At 39.3% G+C, this 13,288-nt stretch overlaps 1 protein-coding gene across 1 annotated transcript in view; it reads right to left on the bottom strand.

Moving 5' to 3' along the window:
* Positions 1-13,288, bottom strand: part of FAM135B (family with sequence similarity 135, member B) — an 80,744-nt gene that overhangs the window by 52,779 nt on the left and 14,677 nt on the right. Inside the window, exon 5 of the mRNA XM_010577114.1 lies at positions 3,641-3,767. Within this exon, the coding sequence (XP_010575416.1) occupies positions 3,641-3,767 (127 nt within the window). The remainder of the gene's footprint in view (positions 1-3,640; positions 3,768-13,288) is intronic.

The following is a 13,288-nucleotide window of genomic DNA, read 5'->3' as shown; positions in this document are numbered from 1 at the left end:
CGCCTGGACCATCTCCTGCCCTCCTCCTTCTGCACTGACCTGGGGGTCTGCAGGGTTGTTTCTCTCACATTTTCTCACTCTTCTTTCTCACAGCTGCTGCACAGCATTTTTTCCTCATTCTTAACTATGTTATCACATAGATGCTACCAACACCACTGATGAGCTCAGCTTTGGCCAGCAGTAGGTCCATCTTGAAGCCATCTGGAGCTGTCTCTGTTTAACACAGGGGCAGCTTCTGGTGTCTTCTCACAGAACTCACCCTTGCTCCCATCTCCCTCTGCTACCAAAAACTTGTGACATAAACCAAATACACCACGCTACTAGTACATCTACTGACTGTGATGACACTAGTGAGGGCAAAGTTTACTTCTGTAAGCCAGTCTGCTTCATGACTTTGTAGAATTTGTGCCAAACCTATGAAACTGAATAAATTGCAGAGTTAGTAAGTACCTCAGACCCAGTGAACCACTAATTCGCTGAGGTTTTAAGCCATGCAGCTCCTGGACTTGAGGAAGAGGGTGCAATAGGAATGATTTAGAGTTCCTACCCATTACAAGCTTCCGCTTAAATGGAAGTATTCTGGAAAAACAATCTGGCTACAACTGTGGGGGAAAAAAAGCTCTTTTTGGTTTACTCACAATAGGCAAATCTCAAATAAGGAAAGTCTCAACTGTTAGCAGTATTACAGAGAACTGAATAATTGGATTCTGTTCCCTAGAAAAGACATCAGACAGAAGACACTTGCCCTGGAGATGCATCTTAAGAGCTTAAGCATGGAGACCTCTCAGATCAAAGAAAACACAGAAATGTACATGAAATTAGAAGGATCCAAACTCAGCTTTGCAGAGATGAAAACAAAACCAAAAGAAAAAACAGGATAAACCAATATTAACTGTTTCACAGCGTTTTACGACATAAAAAGGAACTAACCAACATCTCTTTAAAATTCATTTTCACATGTTCTGCTGCCCAGTAAAGCTTTGTCTGCCTTGGAAGACAAGATATATTAATTGTTCTAGCCTAGATTTAGTCGGTTGCATCAAATCAGAGTAGCTTATAAACAAAAAATGTGTGGTATATCTTGAGTTAAGGTATTCAACAGTTACTAATTTAGACATGCAGTGGGCAAGGTCCAACCAAAAATACATATAAAGTGAGTAGAGAGGTCTGCAGTTTTTACCTAATGAAAAGGGTAGGATCTATTCTCATGCCCAACGAAAGCGATTGCAAAATTCCCCAAACCTGGACACGTCTATAGTCCAACTGAAGTTACATTTAACAAACACATTCAAACAACCTGGAATGGAATCTACAAATTTGTAAAGGGAAGTAAACTTGACCAGTGCAAAGCATTGCAGCACTGTAAGAAATATTACTTCTCTTCCTTCAATCCCTTATGGCTCGATATGAACTCACACATAAACCAGCAGTCAGTCACAAGGCCCTCACTTGGAGTCAGGTTTATCCCCACAGCAGTTTCTTTTCTAGCTCTGAATTTTTATTTTTTACATGAAACCAAGAGAAATAGTCTTTGCTCATTATGAAACATCATGGATAGCATATGCAAAAAGGCCATCACAGTCTATTAAATTAAAATGCTCAGATCAAGAACAGATCTCATGACTTACAGAGGTCTCTGAAGGTAAGCAAATGCACATCTGACCATGTGGAGGTGGAATGTGTAGCATTATATTTATGATTGCTTGGTGTATGACGTTCTGATGACTTGCAGGGTAGCAGAGTGCTAAAGCCAGTTCATGACAGAGTGCTTTCATTTTGGTATTTAAAAGGTCACCTGCTAGGATAAGAATTATTGTGTTGGGTCTGGCAGAGATGGAGTTAATTTTCCCCATAACAGCCCTCGTAGTGCTGTGCTCCGTATTGGTAGCTAGAAAGGTGTTGATAATACACCAGTGTTTTGGCTATTGCTGAGCAGTGCTGGCACAGCATCAAGGCTGTCTCTCCAACATTTCCCATCACCAGTAGGCTGGGGGTGGGCAAGATCTTGGGAGGGGACATAGCCAGGACAGCTGACCCAAACTGACCAAAGGGATATTCCATACTGTATGATGTCTGCTCAGCAATAAAAGCTAAGAGAAAGGAGGAGGAGGGAGAGCATTCGTTACTATGCTTGTCTTCCGGAGCAACTGCTATGTGTACTGTAGCCCCACTTCCTGGGAAGCGGCTGGAAATCACCTGCTGAAGGGAAGTAGAGAATAAAAGTTTTGCTTTATTAAACTGCCTTTATCTTGACCCATGAGTTTTTCCATCTTATTTTCTCCCCCCTGTCTAGCTGAGGAGGGGAGTGGTAGAGCAGCTTGGTGGGCACCTGGCATCCAGTCAAGGTCAACCCACCACAATCATGCTGTCATTTAAAAAAAAAAGAAAAGAAGAAAAAAAAATCCTGTAGTCAAAGATTAGTCAATAGAAATAGGTAGAAAATAGAGTTTGCAGCTAAGGAGAACATTTGGGAAGGAAATAAGGTTTCCTAATCACAGCAGACTAAGATTTTTCCAAGGAAAGTAAAAGGAAAAATGAGAGTGGAGAGTTAACTCTTCCATTTATCTTCTTACAATAGAGATTTGTCCAGAGGATAATGAAAAGTAGGAACCACTTTCCAAAGAAGCCTCTCTCATGTGATGTACAGAGATGCACAGAGATTAGTCTACAAAGACAAACACTTGAATCAGTTATTTAAATTTATATGATGTGACTGTCTACCAGAGAGGCAGAGGTTGAGGTCAGTTTGTTTGCCAAAAGCGTACAATGACCCAATGGTTCGGATAGCAGCCTCAGGCCAAACATTCTCTCAGCCTGAGTTAATTCCCTTGTAGTTCTTCTGCACTAGCAGCTGTAGGCTAGCATATTTTTAATATTTATACAGAACAGAACAGCTTTGACAGGAAAGGTTGAGGGAAGCTGAGGGCAGCATGTTAATCAGAACCCTTAAATCAGGGTTTCCTAACAAGTTCATGATTCCAATATTCTGAGTTGAGTTTCTAGATCTGAGGAAACATTTCTGACAAAAAAACACCTCAAAGCTAGCATGTAAACAAACAAACAAATTAAAACAATTAATCATTATTTTCCAAACAAACAGCTTTGTACTAAAAATTGCACAACAAGCTCTCCTCGTCACCTGCGGTAAGTAATAAGATCGAAGGCATACACTAACTGTGGGATCTGCCTTGAGTAAGGCAATGTGCGTAACACCGCGTCACCAACACACACAATACTCAATACTCCAGACACCAACCCTTCCTTCACAACATCCGTAATAATGACTCAAGTCCTCTGGCTGTCGAACATGAGACCTGAAAGCAAGTATCTTTTACTGAATAATTGATTTCACCTTACAGAAGACACCTGGTCAGGTGAATCCTGCCTTAAAATTATCATTGGCTTTCAGGGGTATATCCATGCATCTTGAACTTTTCTGAAACGGTTCATATAGGTGGGGACTGAACACCCAGGAACAGTGTATCTAAGTGCCAGGTGGTTCGTGCAGAAACGTTTGAAGGGTTCTTCTTCCAACAAAATCCCTCTACTAGCAATATAAACCAGGGCACGTTCTTCACAGATAATGCGGACACTCTGTGTGACCAAATGGAAGTAAGACATCATTGTTCATCCTCCTTACCTCTGAAGAAGTGGGTTTGCAGTAGCCAGCTCCAAACACCAGATTTTCTAATGACATACTGGACTGGTCTGGTCCTGCCTCCAGGTTGCCTTTACCAAGCCATGAACCTTTCCCTGGACGAGCAAAACTAAAAGAAGAAAAATAGAGAAGAAAAATAATCAGAGCATCATTGCTAGAGAAAAGTCATTGTTGTCCCAGTGCTATTTCCTTTCTTAGAAAATGTTTGCTGTTTTGGTTTTGGTGGTGGTGGTTTTTTGCTTTTATTTATTTCAAGCTAACACTGGAAGTCCACGTTTCCCTTTCAAAATGAACATTGTCCAGTATGCACTAGCTCAAATGATGTGAATGGAGTTTGCTTTCCTGGCATTCAGTCCAGTGGCTTGAGTGTTATCCTTCACTGAGTCCTTTCTCTGCTGTCTTACAGATGTTTTTCCAGCATAACATCTCAACAATACAACCTTTCCATCTACCCACCTAGATAATACTCTTATCCAACTTCTCATGACCTTGCATCTTCATTGATGCAACATCTTTCTCTCTGGCTTTAACCATATCAGCCTTCCTCTTTGAACTGTGCACAATCTCTCTTCACTATCCATATCCTTTATAGCTCATCCCAATCTTTTACTACAGGTTGGAAGTTTAGTTCTCACTTCTCACAGTCCCATTACCTAACCTTCCAGTACTAAAATGAGAGGACTTCAGTCCAAAAATTGCATCTCATTTTGCTGGCTGCAGTCCATTTATTTGGGATGTGTTCTCGCATACCCATGTGCAACATGAATCCTCTGTTACCCAAATTCTTCCTCAAAAACCAGGCAGAATTTAATTTGTTTTAGTGCTGAGGTCATTACCTCTCAGTGCTGACTAGTGTGGTCACAGTGTTCTCTTCTGACTGTATCTGTATGTCTCCTGTCTTATAGCATGAACCCATTAACAGTGGAACATCTTGTTTGGAGTTTACTCAGCATTGAGCCCACCAGAATCCTGATGCATAGCTAAGGCTCTTACTCTGGATTAATCTGAGCAAATGTCTGCATCCCAGCTAATGATGTAGGCTGCCTTTATATCTGCTGGAGAGCAATTGGCATTTCCAGGGTATGAGTCATCTCTTTCTCAAGTAGTGATATCAAATAGGTCAGACGAATTTCACCCTCAAAGTGCTTATTTCTTATTGTGGACTATAAAGAAAGGCTAGGATGACTGCCTCATAAACAACTGAAGTTAGGTGAGATAAACCCCACTGTTAGTCCCTGTGGTAACATGTGCTGTACATAAACTACATCAAGATTTCAAGAGAGAAATCAGGCTACTTGTGGTGAATATAATGAGCCAAATTACTGAGTCTAAATGGTGATGCAAGTAACCATAAGTGTTCCTAAAAAGCATGTAGGCAAAGGTGGAATTGAAATAATGAACTGCAGAGAAAAGAAAAACACATTTGCTGTTTGTGCTCAATGCAGAGGTAATGCCACTGAGTTCGCGCTACAGCTTCCAGACTGGGATCACCATCCAGAGGCACCTGATACCCGTCCAGGCATCCCAAATTACATCATACCCAGGAGACCTGGTCTCCTTGAAAGAATAAAAACTTCCAAGATGGGGAGCACAAAAACCATTTTAAAATCATGATGTGCCAGAACTAAAAGCCACAGGGCAGTGTCATTCATTTTGCCAAAACTTTCCAATCTGAGGTTATTCCTCTGTGTAGATGCACATGGCCACATCAGCTCAGATCAGCCTTAATTCATGGATGTCTACACCTGATTCATTTTTAAGGACAGGTAAGAGTCCTGGCTGCTGTACAAAAACATACAACAAAAGAAAGGATGCTTATGCTAAGGATCCAAGACAAAAGAGAAGTGCAGCAATACTTCTTATCACCCGAATAACAGGTGAGGTTCTGATGTGCAGGGAAACTCATTGATGTGTGCAACATCAGAAAAAGAATCTGAAGCAAAATTAGGAACTGGACCAGTTTCAGAAGGTTAATCACAAATCCCTGCCTCGCCCCTAAGTCAAAACTGCTGTTTGCTATATACCACTTAGCATTCATATACTGACAAAAGGGACATCACGTAAGGGGCAGGGTGCTGTAGAATACCTTAGCACATATCTGGTCTTGCTTATGTATGTATTAATTTATGTGATCCAAGAAATTTCCAGCTGGCTAAGCAGCATGAAGTCTTTCCATGTATTTCCTACATGCAATATCTAAGATAAAAATAAATAAATAAATGAAAGTAATTTCAAACAGGCAAGGGAGAAACACTGCTCTGAATAATTTCAGTTGTTATTGGATGATGTTTTCTGCCCTGGTCTGCTGGAAAGGCTCAAGAAACAGAAATAAAAGATGATTGCTTGGGTATCAGAGAGAGAAGCTTAAACAAATGTTGCCTGTACACGAAAAACTCCTCATTTGAATATTAGCAAAGCTTTCAAAGGTTTTAAGGCCAAGAAAAGCACTTTTTAATGCGTTTTTTATTTATTTATCTTTTGCTTTTACAGCAGAGAAGGGATTTTAATCTTTTGGTTTTATGTAAATTGATTTCACATCGCACTGTAAAACAAAAACCTTTTTTGGGAAACCTGCCAAAATGTCATCTGTCTGTTGAGGCAAAGTTTAACTGGAAGGCTTACAAATTGTTGAGGTTCCTTTAATGCTTTCTGAAGTACGTAATACTTGCAGATAATTTTTATTAGGAATAACAGCTTAATTAGCTACGTCAATTCTTTTTCTGTATTCATTTTTACCAATTATTCCTGCAACCATGCTTATTCATATGAATCTTGAACCTTGGTTATTTACATGTCCATTTGGACTATCTACTTAATAGCATTGATTTAATATCAACATTTAGATCATCATCCTGTATGTTAACCTTAGCTTTTATTTGGAGTCAGGATAAAAAAGTTAAAAGAGGTAATGTGTCCGAGAGAATGAACAAGTGTGCAGGATTATTAATATTTTCAGTTGAAGAAACAAATTTTTTTGCCTTTTTTTTTTTTTTTTAGAACTGTTCTTTTGATGACTTTATCCATGAGTTGTCTTTATCCTTCAGAGGAGTCTCACAATTCTTACAGCAGCCATCTACGGACACATACTATAGTAAGCTGCCTTGAAAAGTCCAGTTGTTTCCTGTGGTATAGCCTGCAAGATACCATCAATAAAAAATTAAGAACTTTCTGACTCAGAGGTTATATTCAGGCAATTATTTCCAGCAGTCATGGTTATCCTCTATGAATCTGTGCCCATGCCTTTCTGATTTATACTTTTGGCCTCTGTAACATCTTTTGGAATGAATTGCACATCGTAATATGTGCTGCACTTTCTGGTTGTTTTGACCCTGCTGTTGGAGAATTGAATGTGGCACCTCTTAGTTCTTGTATGGCGCAAATTGTTAAACAATCATTCCCTGTTGTTTATCTTCTTTGGACAATTCTCTAACATATAAACGAGATGACAGTTCCCTAGCATAAGAAATGCATTGGCCTTGATAAATGTTAATTCAAATGTGTTACTGAAGTAATTCAGAATAAATGCTTTAGGCCAGTTTAATAAAACATAATATTCCCTTTGAGATTAAATTGCCCCAAAATGAAACAACCTTTTTTTAATTTTTCATTCACTTTTTTCAAAATGAAGACCTTTGGGGGTTTTTAGTAAGCAAAACTTAATTTCTTCACAAATTGTAGTTTTCAGCAGAACGGGGCAAAAAAATTAACAGATTGGGACCTGAAACATGCTCGGGGAAGAAAACCTATCTTGCACTATATTAAATGGTCAAACTGTGAAAAAACAACCAACCAAACAAAACACATCATCACTTCATTTCTAATGACAAGAAATTATAATCTTGTGACTGAACCAGGAGTGGCAGTTTAGGAAATGAACTTACATCCCATTGAGGCTGGATCCTATGGAGAAATCACTTCTTTTTTGCTCAGTCCCTTATGCGTAAAATATTACTGATTTAAAAAATGAAAAATATAAGTAAGTCCCATAGAAATAATACACCTCAGAATCAAACTGCCACATTCTGCACTGACTGCACTGTTTGCATTTCACCAGGAACTTCCTTCTAACTCCCACAGATCAGGAAAGATGTAATGCACAACACTGATTTCCGTCTGTGTTTAACTCAAAATTTTAATATAGCTTTTGGCAAATTACTACTGGCATGTGGCCATAGGGTACATGAATGATCTGCTATTTATTTTTGAGAATAATATATGGATTTTTACAGACTGTGCTCCTCTAGACATGTTTCTCTCTTACACAAAGAGTTTCACTAATGTTATAATCAGTGACTGTAAAATGTTCTGAGCATCTTGGGTAAAACTGATTAGATTTATTAAAATAAAATTTTTAATGGAAACAGATATCTCTCCCTAGATCCCAGAGTCAGAGGGGGAATCTGTTTAGAAATTTCTAGTAATTTTGATTGCTGGAAAATGCTGGTTCATTTGTCGTGAACTTAACCTTAGTTGCTATAAAACCTGAAATAGGTGAAGTCATGTGGTGATATTTATTTAGTTTGGGGTGGGATTTTTTTTTGTTTTTTGGCTTTGGTTGTTTGGGGGTTTTTTGACTCAGAAATAGTCAGGTTTTTCTTATGTGACTTCTCAGCTGGTAGCTCAGGAGAATGGCATGTCAAAATGGAGGTTTATCTTTGCAGATACTTAACAGTAATAAAGAAAAGAAAATTCAAAGGAAAAATCATCCAGTTATTATGCAAGAGTTCCAAGAGGAAAAAAAAAAACCAAAACCAGTGTTCTTTTAATAAACATATTATGGAAACAATAGCTCTTTACTGCATAAATAATCCATTTTCTTTCTACAGATTAATTTATTTGCCAATAGGATGGAGAGGGAAAATAAGTCATGAACTTTATTACCCAGGATTACATCTGTGGCAGTTTCAGATATAAGCTGCCCATTAGTAGGTGCCAGCTACACTTACAATTGTAGAAAAATTGACCTGCATGGTCTGCACCCAGATTCAAGGTGCGCAGGGTAGTACAATGTGTGTATCACATATAGATATATCAGTCATGCTTTTGAGGAACAGAAGAATGCCTGGGAATAAAAGTATTTAGGCAAGAGAAAATTGCTCAAGGATGACCAGGGTTGTCCTGATTCATCAGTGCAGTGGAGCAGAGCACAAATAGGTCATGCCTGAAACCTTTAAATACCCTGTGTCCCTTTGATTCTGTTCCCTCTTCCCAGAGCAGAACAAGCTCAAGGCACTGAAAAATTCAGTGTCTGTGTCTTAGTTTCTCTACCTGCAAAATTTGTATTATATTACTTCCCCATCTCAGTTGCCACCAAGATTTCTTGTTTCTCATACAGTGATTTGGATGTAGGCAATGGAGAATTCAATGTTAACAAGTAAAATCCTGAAAGGCAACTTTGTTTTTCACATAGACATATGTGTGAAAATGGGGAAGAGAATAGGAAGTTGAGGAAAATACAGAAAGCTAAGGAAATGAAACCCCTTTCTTGTGTAAACAAGAGAAAACAGGTTTGCCAGGTCCCTGATGAAGGATCTCGCTTATCTGCAGCAATTTCAAGTCTTGGGGTTTTTTTTTCCCTTGGTGTTTTTTTTGTTTGTTTGGTTGGTTTGGGTTTTTTTTCAGATAGTCTGAAAATGTTTTCTGCTGAAGCCCAAGAGCCAAAGTAAGATGCTTCATCGAGTGAGCTGGATTCTGCACAGTCCTTAGATAAAGCCTAGCTTTGGGAAGACCATTCTGTATAGATAGTAGCAGTCTGGTGCTGAAACACAGCTCTTAGATTTCCAGAAAGCTTTCAGGGGAAGAAAGTATAAATCATCTGAAGTCACTGATAAATTTTCAGTAGAAGACATGCCAACCAGATCCCGTTGTCCATGCTGCTTAACAGGAAATACAACATAAAGGGCATTGGTTTTGGTGCAGGAAACTATGTGCTTGTGTGTCAAACTATGTATTGGGATACTTGTTTCAGAGATTATTTACAAGCTTTATTTTTACTTATAAACAGTAGCATATGCTAACTCCTCTCGGGAAGGAGTGGTGCAGAGGTCTATGGAATTAATGAAGCGGATAACCATGTTTCTTGCTGTTTGCTTTCTAAATGAGTCCAATATAAGAAAGGCACTGAGACTGCAGCATGCCTGAGACTAAGCAGACCTGTACACCATAGACATAGATGTATTCCTTTGGGAAAAGCAGAAGTATTTCTTGAAGACTGAACTATGCTGGAGCAAAGTGCCTTTTCTAACAGCTGATGCTAGACTAATAATGGCTGGTTCTACTTATAGACTGGACCAGTTGCAAAGCCAGTGACAAGGAGCTAAGGGAGAAGTCAATGCCTCAGGCCAGAAACCAAACTGATCCATACAAAACAGAAAATTAGAGTCCAAAAGCCCTAACTCCTCCTCACCTTCCTCCTGCAACCATCTACTCACATTTAACCTCTGGAGCTTAGGTAAGAGAATAAAAAATGTATTTAGCAGTTTGTAGAGGCCGGTGCATTCAGCAGAGGAGTACTCTCAAGCCTGAACGTCATTTACTTTTTCTGTTTATCTTTTGACAGACTTGCTAAGATCATCTTCTGTCATCCTGGGTAAAATGAGGTCGCCCTTTACTTTCCAAAGAGAACTGTCATTTCCGTGATGTTAGGAGAGACGTGCCAGCCAACGCCTGCTCTATATTCTCGTCTATTTCTCCCACATGCCCAAAGTCTGAAAATACTGCTCTGTGATCTGCAGCTGCCAAAAGCGTTCAGTGCAGACACCACTGCCCTGCACAGCAGCTGTCGCTGTGGGAGAGCAAGGGGCTTGGGGTCTGCAGCAGCACAGCTTGAGCCCTGTGTTTTACAAGCAGTGGTGTGACAATGTCCTGCTGTGCCTGGTGGAAGGGTTTGGATGTAGGGCAAGATGCAGGTGAGGGGAGCAGTGTTTTGGGTCGAGACAGTAGCTGTCGCAACCACTGCACCTTACATCCTTGTTCTCTCCTATTATTGCACTCCTGCCTGGAAAACCAAAGTTTTGGACTTGGCCCCAAGCTGTCCAGCTTCCCCAGCCACTTCTGGGGGGGCTTTTTAGAGAAGTCAAACAACTCTAAAGGTCAAAAAGTTAGAATTTTTAACCAATCTCTGGCTCAGTGTTCTGTAGGGACAAGTCAAAGCCACCCAAACCCTTTGCTGCTGCTCAGAGTCCACTCTGCAGCAACATTTCAGAGAGATGCACCTGCCCAAGGAGCCAAGAGGTGATCCAAGCCCCAAAGCATCCCACCGTGCTCCTGGTCATCCCACGTCTAGACCAAATGTGATTGCTGTAGAGATAACAGAGCTGGAGGTAAGTTGACTGCAAGTCTGCCTCATCACCTTACCACCCAGCCCCTCACCTCCTTAGTAAATGCCTAAAGCCATTAGCAGTTGGCATGAATTGGGACCCCATTAAAAAGCTGAGGGTTATACTCTCTAGAAAAGCTGAATCACAAAATTTCCATCCAGAATCCTGCAAAGGGTCCCAGAAACATGATTTTCACTCATTCTCAGTTTGGTAAAAGGTGAGGCCTTCAAAGTATCAAACCTAATGTAATATTTATTATATAAGAATTATTAGACAGGACAAACATCGATATCAAAATGTTCACTTGTCAAAAAACAGGAGGTAATGGAGGCACCCTGGCAAGGTTTGCCCAACAGCAGCTATTTGTGGGTGTATATTACCCTGCAGGGAAAGGCCTGAATTGGTCATGCCGGTTTCCCTACTGTTTTCACTGTTTCAATACAGACAACAGGGAAGAACTTTGGGGAAGAGTATCTGATTTGCCAACAGAGATAACAAAATATGAAAAGCTGAGTCCACAGGGCTTATGTGAGCAGATAGTTGTGCTTCAGGCAAAGTTGTTTTCCAGGACAACTTCAGGACAGCAGTGAATTTAAATTTTACATAATGTGTGATCTTTATTTTCAGGGTAGGTTTAGAACTGTTGTTGTTTTACATTTAAGTGTATACATACGTGTAGAAATAATATGTATATACATGTAAAGTACATACTATGATGGGACAGCTCAAGGTAGCAAATCAAAACACAGTGAAATACTGCATAGATATTTTTTCCCAGACAATGTAACTCTCCGGTGTTTATTTTTTCTATAATGTGACAAAAAAGACTTTCCAGTCATTCATTAGTTCTATTGTGTTACAAAAATAAAGATCTGATTTTGCAATTAAACCTTTTTTTTCTATGTCCCAAGTAAACCCCAATGATAAGTGGTAAGCAGAAAAGCTCTGAGCTGTGACAAAAACAAGTAAGTTTTAGTTGGCTGGTTTTGTTTCAGAACACTTGGAACTGGCATTTCTTTTGCACTGGTGTCTTCACCCTGATTTATATTTAGAGAACGCATGATATAAAAACTCTTTGGGGTTTGAATATTTATCAAGAAGAAAATAAAACTTCAGTATCACACTTTAAAATTATTTTACTGGCTTACGCAAATGAGACTCTATATTGTGTTGTCAAAAATCTTCATTCCACTGCATTAAGTAAAAATATTGTATACTTCATAAATATCCACAAAATAATATTTTAAAAGCTGTACTAATCTGACTATGGAACAGTTGCTCATCACGAGATTTATGCCTAATAACAGTAACAAGTCTCTGCAGCTCCATTCATTAGAGGATAACAAAGCACTGAAAACAGTCATTAAGCCTGATAACTACTTTTCTTTCATCCTTTTATAGAGTAGAACAATGGGCAAATTATCTGAGCAAAATTATCTGGTTAGAAGTAGTCTGTTACAATCTAATTCACTATTTAAAAAGTCAACACATAACAGAAGAGAGATATGGCAGCTACCTGTAACTCAGCAGTAGAAGAAAAGGCAGATATGTCAAACTGATCTACTAATATGACTCGCATCACTGTCACAACTCAGCCTCTTAGAATCTTAATTCATTGTATGGCGTTGTGTACAAGCAATGCCTTTATATAAATGGTGAACTGAAGCAAAGATATATTAAGTCAAAACACAAAACCTGAGAAAAAAAAAGGAGTCTGCAGGTTCATCTTTTCTTTCTGACACAGTGCTATTTGCTCTTTGCACAATATTTGACAAACTTAAGAGTCTCCTGGTCATTTGGTAAACAGCAAGGCCTTGCTGGAGTAAGGGAAGCTGAACTACGCTGAACACTTGTCCTGGTGGGATAGAGTTAATTTTCTTCCCAATATCTGGTATAGTGTTGTGATTTGGATTTAGGATGAGAATAATATTAATAACACTATGGTGTTGATAAAACACTGTGGTGTTTAGCTGCCTGCCGGGTTAAACCACGACAACACTGCATTTTGCTTCAGGACCAAAGGAGTTCCCTCCCTCTCAGCACTCTATCTCATGCAATGACAAGACTGGACACAAAGTAAATTGCCAGGAAGACCTTTACTTCCCCTCGCCTGCTCTAAATATTAGAGGATATTGACCTCCAGCCCTGTTTTATTTGAAGGAGTTCTGAATTATTTTCTTGTCATTACAAATCAGATAACATAAATCACACCTAGACCCCATGGCAGCTAGTATTATACTGCTGCATGGTTAAATCAGATGATGCTGCAAAGAAAAAATTCAATGGAGCCTTATCCAGTACTGACTCATGC

Source organism: Haliaeetus leucocephalus, unplaced genomic scaffold (assembly GCF_000737465.1).
Source record: "Haliaeetus leucocephalus isolate CR32 unplaced genomic scaffold, Haliaeetus_leucocephalus-4.0 Scaffold555, whole genome shotgun sequence".
In the NCBI taxonomy this organism is placed as follows: Eukaryota; Metazoa; Chordata; class Aves; order Accipitriformes; family Accipitridae; genus Haliaeetus; species Haliaeetus leucocephalus.
Note: the sequence above shows the minus strand (reverse complement) of the source record. Positions and strands in the feature narration are given on the sequence as shown.